Genomic DNA, 19,822 nt, shown 5'->3' on the forward strand with positions numbered 1-19,822 from the left:
TGTGAACGTTATGTGTTGTAGTTCCTGTTATTAACCACTGTGAACGTTATGTGTTATGGTTCCTGTTATTAACAACTGTGAACGTTATGTGTTGTAGTTCTTGTTATAAACCACTGTGAACGTTATGTGTTGTAGTTCTTGTTATAAACCACTGTGAACGTTATGTGTTGTAGTTCTTGTTATAAACCACTGTGAACGTTATGTGTTGTAGTTCTTGTTATAAACCACTGTGAACGTTATGTGTTGTAGTTCCGGTTATAAACCACTGTGAACGTTATGTGTTGTAGTTCTTGTTATAAACCACTGTGAAAGTTATGTGTTATTGTTTCTGTTATAAACCGCTGTGAACGTTATGTGTTATGTTATGTGTTATAATTATGTGTTATGTTATGTGTTATAGTTCTTATTATTTCTTTCTATTCGTGTTTTCTTTGTTGTTGTTTTCTCTACACGTTAACACTTCTTTTTATTTCTTTTTTGTTTCGGGGGGGGGTAGAAAGGTGACGAGGGGTCAACTGGCAGGTGAATCTACTGTTTTGGGGGTTGTCCGGCTCGTTAGCATTGCATAGCTTATTAAAGGGCAAGCTGAGCCTGCGGTCTCGCTCCTGGCTGGGCCTCTGCCTGCCAAACCATGTAAACTGTTGGGCCACCCAGGTTGTCGAAGCACTGCCTAATGTGGCCACGATAGATTTGACGATAGCAAACAAGGCCCACTGACGACCGACTCTCGAGGTCTGCTCATTGGAGCAAAGAAGGAAGAAGCCGACGGCTAAGAAAAGGATACGATGTCAGATGGAACTTGTAGAAGCTCTCAGACGTGCTCGAGCAACGGACGTTTAGTATTCTACTCCGTCCTTTCAATCAAGTCTAGGGACTCGGAACTTACTACGAGAAAGACACTACAGTTGGTTTAATACACACGTTCTTATAACGATAACAATATCGTTTGTTGACCAGATTTCATGTCTGTACTGTCGAAACTCTGTTTAAAAGATTCGAATAGTGGCTGTGGCTCCGTGTTTACCCGCTCGACGTCACCTTCCTGCCATGTGTTTGGACATTGTTAGTGTTGATCTGCAGTTCGAGACACTCACTCGTTATATGTGACGTCGTTCATAAACTGACCACAAAATACTAAGAAACTCTTATTTTTTCTATGAAACAATAGCTAAGAACCGCAGTTAGCCATCAATGACCTGGCCGTGGAAAAAGTGCAAGGTGAGTTTTTGTTTTATCCGCTCTCTGGTGTCGAACTGATGAACTGAGTGTGTTTCTAGTATCACATGAGACTACGTTCAAAAATAAATAAATAAATATCCGTCCTGCACGTATCTTTTAATGACGGTTCGAACACTCTCCACGTCTTTAGTAAATCTAAATGATTGAACTGTATTTCGGACGTAATAATGTTTCTGTAACACTTTCTGCATAATGTTTTGAAGTGATTGAGATGATATACGCATAATTTTTTTTAAATAATATGAAAGTGTTCTACCTTAAATTCAGAATTAGCAATGGGTTACCGAGCCCTTTGGTTTTTGAGACATATGTTTCTATATTACTTGTGCACCATCTTGTTTAGGGTTCCTTACTTTGTTGCTTACTAGATCCCTAATGGATCACGAGTCACGCGCAAGAAGCTAACAAAGAAATAGTAATGTTTACATTGTTATAAATCGCACCAATTACTGCTGGAGTTTCCTGTGTATTTTGCGTAGAAACCGAGTGATTTCAGCCGGTTTTATGGTTGCAATAAGAGTTAGAAAGTTGGTTACTATGGTCTCTTACAAGTAAGAAGGAAAGACCTGTGTATCTAATTGGCTACACTCGTTACCGAGCTGATTTGTACTTTTTATCTAAAAAGGTAACTTGTAGACCCCACCGGTAATGAACGGTATATACGAACAAATTAAATATTTTCTGAGTTAACACAGAACAATGAACAGAGGGAATTTTCTTTCGTAGCTGGTTTAAAATATAACGCAAGTCCTGTAAAACTGAAGGTTTTGTGAGGCGGTATGTAGCAGAATATGCTTAAATTTTTAGAGTAAACTATTATCAACTATGCAGCAGTTACACTTAGTTCAACAATTATTAATTATACAACAGTAACACTTGGAGCAAACTATGATTAACTATGCAGCAGTAACACTTAGAGGAAACTATTATTAATTATACAACAGTAACACTTAGATCAAACTATTATTAATTATACGGCAGTAACTCTTAGATCAAACTATTATTAATTATACAGCAGTAACTCTTGGAGCAAACTATTATTAATTATACAGCAGTAACTCTTGGAGCAAACTATTATTAATTATACAGCAGTAACTCTTAAATCAATCTATTATTAATTATGCAGCAGTAACTCTTAGAGCAAACTATTATTAGTTATGCAGCAGTAACTCTTAGAGCAAACTATTATTAGTTATGCAGCAACAACACTTAGATCAAACTATTATTAATTATGCAGCAGTAACTCTTAGAGCAAACTAATATTAATTGTACAGCAGTAACTCTTAGAGCAAACTATTATTAATTATGCAGCAGTAACACTTAGATCAAACTATTATTAATTATACAGCTGTAACACTTAGATCAAACTATTATTAATTATGCAGCAGTAACTCTTAGATCAAACTATTATTAATTATGCAGCAGTAACTCTTGAAGCAAACTATTATCAATCGTATAATTTTAGGGCAAATCTGTAATAATGGTAAAATAATATTCGGTTACTTCATTTACTATAAGTTGACTAATGATAGATATCATCTGACAAGCGGTAAAAATTAAACCTCACACTCGCTAATAGAAATAGTTTTAAATTAACCACCAGGGGATTTCTCATTTTAATAGAAACGACTTTAAATGACCTATCAAAGGGCGTATGATTTTAATAGAAACGGTTTTTAATAGAAACGGTTTTTAATAAACTAACATTCAATCTCTGATTTTAATAGAAACGGTTTTAAATGAACTAGCATTCAATCTCTAATTTTAATAGAAACGACTTTAAATGACCTATCAAAGGGTGTATGATTTTAATAGAAACGGTTTTAAATGAACTAGCATTCAATCTCTAATTTTAATAGAAACGACTTTAAATGACCTATCAAAGGGTGTATGATTTTAATAGAAACGGTTTTTAATAAACTAACATTCAATCTCTGATTTTAATAGAAACGGTTTTAAATGAACTAGCAGGAGATCTCTTATTGTAATAGTAACGGTTCTATATGAACACACGTAAAGTATCTTAGTCAAGAGTGCACAACCATTCTTATCACCCATGAAGACAGTCCTTGTAAACAGAAGTACATCCAACCAACCAACTATTGTTCTAACCCTTTATACTATCTTTGTATCACAGTTAACTATTCTGTCTATCATTCTATCCTGTTCACCTATCCTATTAATATTTCGCGCTATTCTATTCACCTGTTATACCTATGTGTGTGTGCTTGTTCTTTTCCTGTTTCTATTTAATAGTTGCGTTGTTTGTTTGTTTGTTACTGAATTCTGCGCAAAGCTACTGTGGCAATTACTAACGTGAAATGTTAGTGTTAAACATAACAATGGCCTGCTACTGATCCAGAGCGGACTTGCTTTGGACGTATTAATGAGAACAAAATGTTAAGCAAACATTATTTGTAATGTACTAATTATAGGTTGTACTACACAAACATTCTATCTTATGTGTTAATTAAAGATTATATTATATCAGTAATGTAATAATTAGAAGTTATATCAAGATTATCTTTGATGTATTAGTGAGTTATAATAGTTATCTGTGACGTGTTCATTAGAAGTTATATTATAACATTATCTATGCTGTATTAGAGATTACGCTATATTAGCATTGTATATAATCCAATACTTAGAAGTTATAATGCATCAACATTACTCATAATGTAACAGTTCGAAGTTCAATTGTACCATTATTACCTGTAATGTAATGATTATAAGTTATACTGCATCAACAATACCCATAATATAACAGTTAGAAGTTCTATTGTACCATTATTACCTGTAATGTAGTGACTAGAAGTTATACTGCATCAACATTACTCATAATATAACAGTTAGAAGTTCTATTGTACCATTATTACCTGTAATGTATTGACTAGAAGTTATACTGCATCAACAATACCCATAATATAACAGTTAGAAGTTCTATTGTACCATTATTACCTGTAATGTAATGATTATAAGTTATACTGCATCAACAATACCCATAATATAACAGTTAGAAGTTCTATTGTACCATTATTACCTGTAATGTATTGACTAGAAGTTATACTGCATCAACAATACCCATAATATAACAGTTAGAAGTTCTATTGTACCATTATTACCTGTAATGTATTGACTAGAAGTTATACTGCATCAACAATACCCATAATATAACAGTTAGAAGTTCTATTGTACCATTATTACCTGTAATGTATTGACTAGAAGTTATACTGCATCAACAATACCCATAATATAACAGTTAGAAGTTCTATTGTACCATTATTACCTGTAATGTAGTGACTAGAAGTTATACTGCATCAACAATACCCATAATATAACAGTTAGAAGTTCTATTGTACCATTATTACCTGTAATGTAGTGACTAGAAGTTATACTGCATCAACAATACCCATAATATAACAGTTAGAAGTTCTATTGTACCATTATTACCTGTAATGTAGTGACTAGAAGTTATACTGCATCAACAATACCCATAATATAACAGTTAGAAGTTCTATTGTACCATTATTACCTGTAATGTATTGACTAGAAGTTATACTGCATCAACATTACTCATAATATAACAGTTAGAAGTTCTATTGTACCATTATTACCTGTAATGTATTGACTAGAAGTTATACTGCATCAACAATACCCATAATATAACAGTTAGAAGTTCTATTGTACCATTATTACCTGTAATGTATTGACTAGAAGTTATACTGCATCAACAATACCCATAATATAACAGTTAGAAGTTCTATTGTACCATTATTACCTGTAATGTATTGACTAGAAGTTATACTGCATCAACATTACTCATAATATAACAGTTAGAAGTTCTATTGTACCATTATTACCTGTAATGTATTGACTAGAAGTTATACTGCATCAACAATACCCATAATATAACAGTTAGAAGTTCTATTGTACCATTATTACCTGTAATGTAGTGACTAGAAGTTATACTGCATCAACAATACCCATAATATAACAGTTAGAAGTTCTATTGTACCATTATTACCTGTAATGTAGTGACTAGAAGTTATACTGCATCAACAATACCCATAATATAACAGTTAGAAGTTCTATTGTACCATTATTACCTGTAATGTAGTGACTAGAAGTTATACTGCATCAACAATACCCATAATATAACAGTTAGAAGTTCTATTGTACCATTATTACCTGTAATGTATTGACTAGAAGTTATACTGCATCAACAATACCCATAATATAACAGTTAGAAGTTCTATTGTACCATTATTACCTGTAATGTAGTGACTAGAAGTTATACTGCATCAACAATACCCATAATATAACAGTTAGAAGTTCTATTGTACCATTATTACCTGTAATGTATTGACTAGAAGTTATACTGTATCAACAATACCCATAATATAACAGTTAGAAGTTCTATTGTACCATTATTACCTGTAATGTATTGACTAGAAGTTATACTGCATCAACAATACCCATAATATAACAGTTAGAAGTTCTATTGTACCATTATTACCTGTAATGTAGTGACTAGAAGTTATACTGCATCAACAATACCCATAATATAACAGTTAGAAGTTCTATTGTACCATTATTACCTGTAATGTAGTGACTAGAAGTTATACTGCATCAACAATACCCATAATATAACAGTTAGAAGTTCTATTGTACCATTATTACCTGTAATGTAATGATTAGAAGTTTAACATGTTCGCCCTTCTAGCTGTGAGGGTGTTATAATGTGACGGTCAATCTCTATTCGCTGGTAAAAGAGTAGCCCAAGAGTTGTCGGTAGGTGGTGATCATTAGCTGCCCTCCCTCTAGTCTCAAACTGCGAAATTATGAACGACTAGCGCAGATAGCCCTCGTATAGCTTTGCGCGAAATTCAAAAACAAACAAAATAAGGAACAAACATGCGTGTAGTTTTGTAACGAAATTAGCAGATCTGTATTGCAATGGAAATGATAAAGTTTATAAAATAATCAAAAATGAGAACCATTTAAAACCACAAATCAACTTTAAGAAAGCATACGACATTATTCGAATGCTATATTTAGAGGAAGATTCAGATTAATAATTATGCCTAAACTATATATATATATATATATATATGTACACAAACAGATACATATAAAACTTTCTGATTTGTTTCTCAGAGAAATTCGTAATCGTTACACAGACATACATACCAAAGTACTTAGTTTACAGGTCCTTAGAAAACAATTGTCGGAATTTTTCTATGTGAAAATGCATTTCTTATCGAGTTCAAACTTATTAAACAAACTTTTAATAATATCAACCAGCCTCGAGCTAAGGAAAACTTTCTTACTTTTGGAAACCCAAATAAAGGTACAGAAGGTTTAAATTCTCCCTAATTTCTTACTCATATGCTAAATAAAAAGTAACTGTTCAACAGCACTCGCCGCCACGAGTTGGACTACTTTAATTTGTCAGTCGCTCTTATAACAAAGCTGCATCCTAAAATAGGGGACACGATTCAATAGCAACGACAAACGAACCATGAATTCACAGATTAATAGACAGGCGCAAGAGCTATAACCACTAACTCGTTACTCCTTATAACGTTTACGGAAAAATATGTTTTTAACCCATTACTAAAACGCTACAATAAAACCAGCACTGGCATTTATCACCAAAAACCCAAGTATCAAACCAGCACTAAGATTAATCACAAAAGCACTACTATTAAGCCAGCACTGAGATTAATCATTAACATCCTTGTATCAAACCAGTACTAAGATTTATCACTAAAACCGCACTATCAAACCAACACTAAGATTTACCACTAAAACCCTAGTATCAGTTAGACACTGATGCTTATGAAGGTATAAAGTCTGAAAACAAAAGTACGTAAAATAAATGAAGTTTTAATTTATAAACAAAACTGAATTCATAGCTTGTCTTCACCGTTTGTGTAACACCGGATGGGAATGTTGCAGATCCTAGTTTCTTGACCTTATAATTGGTGGGTATGTGATGACGTAATATGGAATCGTGTAACTAGGAGACGATGACGGGCGACACTAACATTAGATTGGAAAGTAATGAGTGACACATAAAAATGAGATCTGTGTCACGTCCAAGCATCAGGTCCTGAACACTCAACATTTTAAACCATTTAATCTGACGGTTCATGTCATCACACCCTGGACTCGCAACGTTCTGAACTATTTCACTGACGGTTCATGTCGTGAGACACTGATTACTTAAAATTCTAAACGGGCCCGGCATGGCCCAGTGTGTTAAGGCGTTCAACTCGTAATTCGAGAGTCGCATGTTCGAATTCCTGTCGCACCAAATATGCTCGCCCTTTCAGCCGTGGGGGCGTTATAATGTTACGGTCAATCCCACTATTCGTTGGTAAAAGAGTAGCCCAAGAGTTGGCGGTGGGTGGTGATGACTAGCTTGCCTTCCCTCTAAATTTCCTGCTAAATTAAGGACAACTAGCGCAGATAGCCTTCGAGTAGCTTTGCGCGAAATTCCAAAACAAACAAACAAACAAAATCTCCAGGAACGCAGGCTTCCATTTAACAAAGTTTACATCAAACTCTTGCATCTGACTGGTGTATGGAAAGTACTTTGTATCTCTGTACACATTTTCATGCATCGACTGATCAGTTAGTCTGAAGGCTGCACTGGAACATCGGTTCCTGTTGTTCATCCTGTGAACATAAAAGAAACTTATGAGAACACGCAGATTGTACAGATTATGATGGGGAAACTGATGATTAATAATGAAGGTGAAGACGGTTGATAATTTACAAAGTTCGAACGTTTCGAAATAAATAATTTCATCTTCAGTGAAATCAGAAAATAGTGTTCCAAAGATAGTGATGACTAAAATTACAATGTAATAGCATAATTATTAGTTTATTTATTTATTAATAAAAGTGGTAAATGGACAGTTAAACCTGTGTTTATATTCTAAATAATTTCGTTTATATTCTGTTGATCAGTCGTGTCAAAGGCAGAAAAAATTTAGTGTCAAATTCGGTCCTCTTTAATTAGGGTCCTCCGTTCAGGAGAATATTCCGTTTCTGGTTCGTATCTACAGTCAATAATCAGGCACTGATTACTAAACATTGCAGACTATTTAATCTGACGGTTCATCTCCGGTTCATCGTCTAACACTTAGTATTTAATAACGTCATCAATAAAATCTTAATATTGTAATATTTCATTAATATGAAATAAATTCGAAAGTCTTTTTTTTTTTTCTCTATTCGTCAGTCGTTTGAAAGGCGTAAAAGGTTGGTAATTCGTATTCAATCTTTAATTATGTCCAATGGAAAATTCGGTTTCTGACTCTAAAATTATACACTTGAATCTATTTCTGTTCTTTCATCAGTAACAGTGTGGACTACGTATTTAACTGACGTGTTCCTTCGGTTGTTTTGTGGTCATCATTGCCGCGTAAATCGTTGACGAATCAGGAACGTGCACACGTGCATAAGACACGTAGTGGTTACGTAGCAAGTACTTTTAAAACAAAGGCAGATAAATATATATATGCAAAATCGGCTCGTTTGGGTTGAGAAAATATTTTACAGAGAAGAGCGAACAACGTTTCGACCTTCTTCGGTCATCGTCAGGCAGAGATATAGTTGTTTAAATACGATTCACTTTTATAAGTTCGTTTTTTTCAGTCTGTTATCTGTCATTGTATATAAAAACACTTCTGTCTATTATCATCGATTTCCACCTTTACAGATAACTTACAGGCTGTTAAAATACATCTCTATACTAATTTGTGAGTGTGTGTTTAATGCAAAATAAAGATTTACATTCATAATATTTCAAAATACTATGCAATTTTATAAGTAGAAACAGTCTACATAAAATTTACCATAGTTGTAATAAATCATTTGTAGGTCATCACTGTTTTAATAAATTATTAGTGAGTCATAACCGTTGTAGTAAATTATTTGTAGGTCAAAATTATTGTAATAAATTAGTTGTAGGTCACAATTATTGTAATAAATTATTTGTAGGTCGTAATTGTTGTAATAAATCATTATTAGGTCTTACGTGTTGTAATAAATCATTAGTAGGTCATAATTATTGATAAATTATTAGTAGGTCATAACTATTGATAAATTATTAGTGGGTTGTAATTGTTATGATAAATCATAGAAGACCGTAATTGTTGTAATAACTTATAAGTTGGTCGTAATTGTTGTGATAAGTCAAAGTAAACCGTAATTGTCGTAATAAATCATTAGTAGGTCATAAGTGTTGTAATAAATTATTAGTAGGTCATAAGTGTTGTAATAAATTATTAGTAGGTCATAATTGTTGTAATAAATTATTAGTAGGTCATACGTGTTGTAATAAATCATTAGTAGGTCATAAGTGTTGTAATAAATCATTAGCAGGTCATAAGTGTTGTAATAAATTATTAGTAGGTCATAAGTGTTGTAATAAATTATTAGTAGGTCATAAGTGTTGTAATAAATCATTAGTAGGTCATAAGTGTTGTAATAAATTATTAGTAGGTCATAAGTGTTGTAATAAATTATTAGTAGGTCATAATTGTTGTAATAAATTATTAGTAGGTCATACGTGTTGTAATAAATCATTAGTAGGTCATAAGTGTTGTAATAAATCATTAGCAGGTCATAAGTGTTGTAATAAATTATTAGTAGGTCATAAGTGTTGTAATAAATTATTAGTAGGTCATAAGTGTTGTAATAAATCATTAGTAGGTCATAAGTGTTGTAATAAATTATTAGTAGGTCATAAGTGTTGTAATAAATTATTAGTAGGTCATAAGTGTTGTAATAAATTATTAGTAGGTCATAATTGTTGTAATAAATTATTAGTAGGTCATAATTGTTGCAATAAATCATTAGTAGGTCATAAGTGTTGTAATAAATCATTAGTAGGTCATAAGTGTTGTAATAAATTATTAGTAGGTCATAATTGTTGCAATAAATCATTAGTAGGTCATAAGTGTTGTAATATATCATTAGTAGGTCATAAGTGTTGTACTAAATCATTAGTAGGTCATAATTGTTGTAATAAATCATTAGTAGGTCATAATTGTTGTAATAAATCATAAGTAGGTCATAAGTGTTGTAATAAATTATTAGTAGGTCATAATTGTTGCAATAAATCATACGTAGGTCATAAGTGTTGTAATAAATTATTAGTAGGTCATAATTGTTGCAATAAATCATAAGCCCATTGTTTTAATAAATCCTCCAAAGTACAATACTAAAGTAAAAGACAAACATACAGCACTAAATTGTAATATATTTACAAAGCTAATGTTTATAAAGTTGGGGCAGGTGAGTTATGCTTACAACATATAGGCGTGCAACACTGAGTTGGAAAGTCATGCTTATTATGCAAAAACACGATGCAGCACTGAATTTTTAAATAATAAAAATTAACTTAAGTGTTCCACATACAAAATATGAGTGACCGCCATGCTTACAAAGTAAAAGGAGATAATCATACTGTCATTACAAGTATTTACTGTATGTCACGTGACTGTATGTACTGTACATTTTGTCACAGTTAAATCTTTATGATCGCTAGTATTCCGATAGCATATAATACTGCCTCGTGTTATCTTATATTCCATCCTGCTTATAAAATAATGTTTTCCAAGCCATCCTCCTAATAAAGTGTTATTTTGTAGGTTATAGTTTGTTTGGTTTTTAATTTCGCACAAAGCTACACGAGGGCTATCTGCACTGGCCGTCCCTAATTTAGTAGTGTAAGACTAGAGGAAAGGCAGCTAGTCATCATCACCCACCGACAACTCTTGGACTATTCTTTTACCAACGAATACTGGGATTGACCGTCACATGATAACGCCCCCACGGCTGAAAGGACAAGCATGTTTGGTTTGACTGGACTGAGATTCGAACCCGTGACCCTCAGATTACGAGTCAAGCGCTTTAACCGTCTATTTAACCATGCCGGACCCATAGACTATCTGCTTATGATGTTATGTTTTATAGGCTATCGTGCTTACAACGTAATTTTATGGTATAAATCTGGTTTCTCAGCTAAGCTAATGTCGTAGGCTAAACGGTTTTGATCACTTAACCATTCTAAAGCTCCTATTCACAGTACATTAAATTAGCGACGGCTAGCGCATATAACCCTCGAGTAGCTTTGCGCGAAATTCAAAACAAACCAGACTTCTGCATCATACGTACTGGTTCATTACCACTTGATGCACGAGTTGGCTGCCCACTCACTGTACCAGTTGATTGTCCACTTAATGTACCAATTGATTGTCCACTCACTGTACCTGTTGATTGTCCATTCGCTGTACCTGTTGATTGTCCACTCAATATAGGAGTTGTTTTTACGACAAAGGAATGATTTAAAACAAGCCTTAAGTAATTGCTGATTCAAAGCTTCTCTTGTTATAGGAGTAAGTTATAGGCCTTAATTACAAGTTGTTTCTTGGCCTTATGTATAAGAAGTATTACTTTGGGCTGTTTGGGCTATGCTCACCACTATCATCGAATCTCGCCCTACAGAGTTACAAGTCTTCCGGCTTTCCGCTGAGCCACTGATTAACGTAATTGTACTTTACATTTAGAGCGCGATTTTCCACAGATGTATGTACGAATTGGTTTAATACACGTTACTGAAAAGCTTACTCTAAGCCTTAGAAATAGTTTATCGCAATTCTTATTTAGCAACTAAGTCTAGGCTGTACTTAGGATTGACTGTAAAAAATTTTAGAGTTGATTCTAAGCCTATTTAAAGTTTTAAATGTGTAGATGTTGAATATAGGGTTCATTTAAACATTAATTCTAAACATAATAAAAATGACTTGCTCAGATGCCTTACTTATAAATTAATTCTTAGCCGTATTTAGGAATAAGCGTATGCGTTGTTTGGAAGTTGATTCTTAGCCGTATTTAGGAATGAGCGTATGAGTTGTTTGGAAGTTGATTCTTAGCCGTATTTAGGAATGAGCGTATGAGTTGTTTGGAAGTTGATTCTTAGCCGTATTTAGAAATGAGCGTATGCGTTGTTTGGAAATTGATTCTTAGCCGTATTTAGGAATGAGCGTATGCGTTGTTTGGAAGTTGATTCTTAGCCGTGTTTAGGAATGAGCGTATGCGTTGTTTGGAAATTGATTCTTAGACATATTTAGGAATGAGCGTATGAGTTGTTTGGAAGTTGATTCTTAGCCGTATTTAGGAATGAGCGTATGAGTTGTTTGGAAGTTGATTGTTAGCCGTATTTAGAAATGAGCGTATGCGTTGTTTGGAAGTTGATTGTTAGCCGTATTTAGGAATAAGCGTATGCGTTGTTTGGAAGTTGATTCTTAGCCGTATTTAGGAATGAGCGTATGAGTTGTTTGGAAGTTGATTCTTAGCCGTATTTAGGAATGAGCGTATGAGTTGTTTGGAAGTTGATTCTTAGCCGTATTTAGAAATGAGCGTATGCGTTGTTTGGAAATTGATTCTTAGCCGTATTTAGGAATGAGCGTATGCGTTGTTTGGAAGTTGATTCTTAGCCGTGTTTAGGAATGAGCGTATGCGTTGTTTGGAAATTGATTCTTAGACATATTTAGGAATGAACGTATGCGTTGTTTGGAAGTTGATTCTTAGACGTATTTGGGAATGAGCGTATGCGTTGTTTGGAAATTGATTCTTAGACATATTTAGGAATGAACGTATGCGTTGTTTGGAAATTGATTGTTAGCCGTGTTTAGGAATGAGCGTATGCGTTGTTTGGAAATTGATTCTTAGACATATTTAGGAATGAACGTATGCGTTGTTTGGAAGTTGATTCTTAGACATGTTTAGGAATGAACGTATGCGTTGTTTGGAAGTTGATTCTTAGCCGTGTTTAGAAATGAGCGTATGCGTTGTTTGGAAATTGATTCTTAGCCGTATTTAGGAATGAGCGTATGCGTTGTTTGGAAGTTGATTGTTAGCCGTGTTTAGGAATGAGCGTATGCGTTGTTTGGAAATTGATTCTTAGACATATTTAGGAAAGAACGTATGCGTTGTTTGGGAGTTGATTCTTAGCCGTGTTTAGGAATGAGCGTATGCGTTGTTTGGAAGTTGATTCTTAGACGTATTTGGGAATGAGCGTATGCGTTGTTTGGAAGTTGATTCTTAACCGTGTTTAAAAATTAATCGAAAATTAGTAGAATGCGAATTTCCAAAAGTGACAGAGCGTATTGTACATATTCGGTGTACTTTTTGTAAACTTATGCCTTCCATTACATAAACAGGATTACTGAAGAGCTTGTTACCGTTCACTGATGTTGGCTATAACACTGTTTATTGTTTACAATGATGTTGGTTATAATACTGTATTGTTTACAGTGATGTTGGTTATAACACTGTTTATTGTTTACAGTGATGTTGGTTATAACACTATTTATTGTTTACAATGATGTTGGTTATAACACTGTTTATTGTTTACAATGATGTTGGTTATAACACTGTTTATTGTTTACAATGATGTTGGTTATAACACTGTTTATTGTTTACAGTGATGTTGGTTATAACATTTTATTGTTTACAATGATGTTGGTTATAACTGTTTATTGTTTACAATGATGTTGGCTATAACATAATTTATTGTTTACAGTGATGCTGGTTATAACACTTTATTGTTTACAGTGATGTTGGTTATAACGCTGTTTATTGTTTACAGTGATGTTGGTTATAACACTGTTTATTGTTTACAGTGATGTTTATTTATCATGTGATGTTAAGGAAGTGAAGATTTAAGTCCAAGTATTAATAAATTCATGTTGTAGAACAAAATAATAAGTTGGTTTCATAATATAACCTCATGATTCACAGATAATCCGTGAAACTTTTATAATATAGCCCCATGATTCACAGAGTATCCGTGAAACTTTTATAATTTAGCCCCATGATTCACAGAGTATCCGTGAAACTTTTATAATATGGCTCCATGATTAACAGGGTATCCGTGAAACTTTTATAATATGGCTCCATGATTCACAGAGAATCCGTGAAACTTTTATAATATAGCCCCATGATGCACAGAGTATCCGTGAAACTTTTATAATTTAGTCCCATGATTCACAGAGTGTCCGTGAAACTTTTATAATATATCCCCATGATTCACAGAGTATCCGTGAAACTTTTATAATATATCCCCATGATTCACAGAGTATCCGTGAAACTTTTATAATATAGCCCCATGATTCACAGAGTATCCGTGAAACTTTTATAATTTAGCCCCATGATTCACAGAGTATCCGTGAAACTTTTATAATATGGCTCCATGATTAACAGGGTATCCGTGAAACTTTTATAATATGGCTCCATGATTCACAGAGAATCCGTGAAACTTTTATAATATAGCCCCATGATGCACAGAGTATCCGTGAAACTTTTATAATTTAGTCCCATGATTCACAGAGTGTCCGTGAAACTTTTATAATATAGCCCCATGATTCACAGAGTATCCGTGAAACTTTTATAATATGGCTCCATGTTTCACAGAGAATCCGTGAAACTTTTATAATATAGCCACATGATTCACAGAGTATCCGTGAAACTTGTATAATTTAGCCCCATGATGCACAGAGTATCCGTGAAACTTTTATAATATGGCTCCATGTTTCACAGAGAATCCGTAAAACTTTTATAATTTAGCCCCATGATGCACAGAGTATCCGTGAAACTTTTATAATATGGCTCCATGTTTCACAGAGAATCCGTAAAACTTTTATAATATAGCCCCATGATTCACAGAGTATCCGTGAAACTTTTATAATATGGCTCCATGATTCACAGAGTATCCGTGAAACTTTTATAATATAGCCCCATGATTCACAGAGTATCCGTGAAACTTTTATAATATGGCTCCATGATTCACAGAGAATCCGTGAAACTTTTATAATATGGCCCCATGACTGACAGAGTATCCGTGAAACTTTTATAATATGGCTCCATGATTCACAGAGAATCCGTGAAACTTTTATAATATAGCCCCATGATTCACATAGTGTCCGCGAGATGTTTATAATATATCCTCATGCTTCACAGAGTAACCGTGATTTTTTTTATAATATAGCCCCATGGTTCACAGAGTATATGTTATTTTTTTTATAATATAGCCCCATGGTTCACAGAGTATATGTGATTTTTTTATAATATAGCCCCATGGTTCACAGAGTATATGTGATTTTTTTTATAATATAGCCCCATGGTTCACAGAGTATATGTTCTTTTTATTTTATAATATAGCCCCATGGTTCACAGAGTATATGTTATTTTTTTTATAATATAGCCCCATGGTTCACAGAGTATATGTTATTTTTTTTATAATATAGCCCCATGGTTCACAGAGTATATGTTCTTTTTATTTTATAATATAGCCCCATGGTTCACAGAGTATATGTTATTTTTTTTTATAATATAGCCCCATGGTTCACAGAGTATATGTTATTTTTTTTATAATATAGCCCCATGGTTCACAGAGTATATGTTATTTTTTTTATAATATAGCCCCATGGTTGACAGAGTATATGTTATTTTTTTTATAATATAGCCCCATGGTTCACAGAGTATATGTTCTTTTTATTTTATAATATAGCCCCATGGTTCACAGAGTATATGTTATTTTTTTTTATAATATAGCCCCATGGTTGACAGAGTATATGTTATTTTTTTATAATATAGCCCCATGGTTCACAGAGTATATGTTCTTTTATTTTATAATATAGCCCCATGGTTCACAGAGTATATGTTCTTTTTATTTTATAATATAGCCCCATGGTTCACAGAGTATATGTTATTTTTTTTATAATATAGCCCCATGGTTCACAGAGTATATGTTATTTTTTTTTTATAATATAGCCCCATGGTTCACAGAGTATATGTTATTTTTTTTATAATATAGCCCCATGGTTCACAGAGTATATGTTATTTTTTTTATAATATAGCCCCATGGTTCACAGAGTATATGTTCTTTTTATTTTATAATATAGCCCCATGGTTCACAGAGTATATGTTTTTTTTTTATAATATAGCCCCATGGTTGACAGAGTATATGTTATTTTTTTTATAATATAGCCCCATGGTTCACAGAGTATATGTTCTTTTTATTTTATAATATAGCCCCATGGTTCACAGAGTATATGTTCTTTTTATTTTATAATATAGCCCCATGGTTCACAGAGTATATGTTTTTTTTTTATAATATAGCCCCATGGTTCACAGAGTATATGTTCTTTTTATTTTATAATATAGCCCCATGGTTCACAGAGTATATGTTATTTTTTTTTATAATATAGCCCCATGGTTCACAGAGTATATGTTATTTTTTTTTTATAATATAGCCCCATGGTTCACAGAGTATATGTTATTTTTATTTTATAATATAGCCCCATGGTTCACAGAGTATATGTTATTTTTATTTTATAATATAGCCCCATGGTTCACAGAGTATATGCTATTTTTTTTTATAATATAGCCCCATGGTTCACAGAGAATCCGTGATTTTTTGCTCATTATTGGAAACCTGTTTTCCAGCGTTTTATGTAAAAACGTTTAATAAAAGATAAAAAGTCGTTAATTGTCCAGATATGTGCTGACTTTAGTTTCGGGAAATGGGGAAATCCCACCCTTCGTTATCTAACGGAGGTCGCCACCTTTGGCCACAACTTAGGTGGTCGACACATTTCGGTCAACTACGAGCAATATGTGGGATTGGAAACACGGCATGCGCGCCCACGTGCAATTGACACTGGTTAAAAATACCTTCGAGTCTGTGTCGTAGAGATGACGTTTTTCCCTTACTGGTTGATAATAGCCCCACGTGCTAAGAAGTCCTTGAAGCACCAGCAGTTTGTCAGTAAAGCTTTACAATAAAGATGACAACCATGGCGTCCTTTACGTACATGTATGGTTAATAAAATGCTATGTATTCATGTCACCCGAATCTAAATTCTACATTATGGCCCATTTAGACGCACCAGCTTTAACATAATGATATTAATAAGCCAGGAATCGTATACGAATTAGAGGATTTGATACCGCGTTCGACAGGAGTCAACTTTCTTTTGTTTTTAATCTTTGTAGCCTTAGGGTTACTAGTGAAGTGCGCTTTACCTTGATATTAGCCTAACTTTATATAACAGAGCTGCCATATCAGGCATATAAAAACTTTTATTTTTAACCACAAATTGGCCAAGAAAACCTTAACATGAATAGCTATTTAATGTCTAATAATCATTAGTCGTTATATTAGGCTTAGCTATCAGTGAAATAAATGTTAATGTGAAAATATATTTTTATACAACTGGTGTTTTCTCACGAAACATTATCTTCATTTCGAAATCGCCAGTCTTAGTCTTAAGGGCCGACAGAGGGCGCTGTGGAGATTATATTAAATTTTTCTTTAAATGTGTTCTGACGCACTTGATTTTTTTTTACAGAAGAAAAATATTTAGTAACCTACTTTTAGTTATCTTGTAGTTTATGTGTTGGTATTGTAAACAAAATTATTAAGCACTTTTGTAACTATAGATATGTTTAACCACATTTTTCATCATAATTAATCAAAAAATATTTTTTTATGTAACAGATGTCCCTAGTGCAGCAGTCTATCATTGTTTCGAATTAAGCACGAAGCTGTATGATAGGCTATCTGTGCTCTGCCCACCACGAGTATCGGAACCCGGTTTCTGGCGTTGTGAGTCCGCAGACATACCGCTGTGCCACTGGGGAGAAAGGCATTTGTTATTATTTAACATATAAAATCATTTTCATCATATTGGATTGTTTGTTGTTTGTTTGTTTTTTTGAGGTCGCAAAAATAGAAACGGACCAGAAACGGCGATCGAAACGGCAAAAACAGGGTTCAAAGAAATTTTGTGAATAGTAGCTTCGCTTAAAAAATTACATGTTATGTTATGAACATCAAAGTCTTAACACTAACAGAAGCAAATACATAAAGTAGGCCATATTTATTACAACACACCTTATTGGTCAGATTTACACAGTGAATAATTGTCCATTATTTCATTTATTTCAACATTTCACTGAAAGCTAATATGATATAACAAGAGACCAAAGTTACACAGATATGATATACAAATATTTAATAAATTGCATTGATTACAAGCGTGTTACTTACTTTAGTAAAAACATGACAAAACAGGTCCTGTTCCCATGTTTTTAAGGACCGTTTTTTTTTAAAGCACCATGCTCTGCAATGGACTTCCTGTGCCGTATCCACGAGAATGGATTGAGCCCAGAATTTTAGTTTTATCAGCCCTCAAGCTTATTGTTACTTCAAATTGACTCTTGTTATGTTGGCAGACGTTTAATTCGTGTTAAGCACAATACACAATGGCTTATCTTTGACATGTCCAACACGAGTAGTAAAATCTGATATTTCAGCGTTATAAAACCGTTAACTCACCACTAAACCACTAGATGACGTTAGTGTACGTTGTGTCTGTTTTAACCCTTAGATTTTGGCTTGTGTAAATCTGCCCATCGCTCCATGCAAAAAGATTCACCATTTTTTGCAGCGACGTTTTTAATATGTTGCATATAAAATACTTTCATCCTATGACGTCAACCGTAACTGAATAGTTAAGACCCCTCGTAAAGACAAACACGTAAAAACCCACTGTTTTAATTATATCTAATAGGCCTGGCATGGCCAGATACTTTGGGGCGCTCGACTCGTAACATGAGGGTCACGAGTTCGAATCCTCGTCACATTAAACATGCTCGTCGTTTCAACCGTGAGGGCGTTATAATTTGACGATTAATCGTTAGTCGTTTGCAAAAGAATAGCTCAAGAGTTTGCGGTGGATGGTGATGACTAGCTGCCTTTCTTCTAGTCTTACACAGCTAAATTAGGGACGGCTAGCACAGATAGCTCTCGTGTAGCTTTGCGCGAAATTCAAAAACAAAACAAATACTTGAATTTATAATTTTCGTATTTGAAAAAAACAAGAACAACAAAACTTTATCTGTCGTATTTTGCACCAAGAATGACCGAGTTGTTAGCATGCTGGACTGCGAACCTGTGGTTCGATGGTTCACTGCCAGTTGCGATAAAGTGACGCTAGGGTTGTAAAATCCCACTGTTTGATAGGACTAACTTAAGTGTCGCTCTGTTCCACCTAGTGATGCTGTGAATAAAGAATAAATATATTTTCTCTATCTAGTGACGTCACCCGCTGGGATAGCGGTAAGTCTACGGATTTAAAAGGCTAAAATCAGGGGTTCGATTACCCTCGGCGGATATAGCAGATAGCCAGATGTCGTTTTGCTATAAGAAAAACACACACACTATCGAGTGAAACTATGAACTAAAGATACAAGAATGCATTTGTTGTATCTAGTGAAGCTATGAACTAAAGATACAAGAATACATTTGTTGTACCAAGTGAAGCTATGAACTAAAGATACAAGAATACATTTGTTGTATCTAGTAAAGCTATGAACTAAAGATACAAAAATACATTTGTTGTATCTAGTGAAGCTATGAACTGAAGATACAAGAATACATTTGTTGTATCTAGTGAAGCTATGAACTAAAGATACAAGAATACATTTGTTGTATCTA

At 33.6% G+C, this 19,822-nt stretch overlaps 1 protein-coding gene across 1 annotated transcript in view; it reads left to right on the plus strand.

Moving 5' to 3' along the window:
- Positions 1–1,074: 1,074 nt before the first annotated feature.
- The window catches only part of LOC143230277 (protein patched-like), a 114,074-nt gene continuing 95,326 nt past the window's right edge, over positions 1,075–19,822 (plus strand). Inside the window, exon 1 of the mRNA XM_076463540.1 lies at positions 1,075–1,218. Within this exon, the coding sequence (XP_076319655.1) occupies positions 1,192–1,218 (27 nt within the window). The 5' untranslated portion in view covers positions 1,075–1,191. The remainder of the gene's footprint in view (positions 1,219–19,822) is intronic.

This window comes from Tachypleus tridentatus, chromosome 1 (genome assembly GCF_004210375.1).
Source record: "Tachypleus tridentatus isolate NWPU-2018 chromosome 1, ASM421037v1, whole genome shotgun sequence".
NCBI classification, from domain to species: domain Eukaryota; kingdom Metazoa; phylum Arthropoda; class Merostomata; order Xiphosura; family Limulidae; genus Tachypleus; species Tachypleus tridentatus.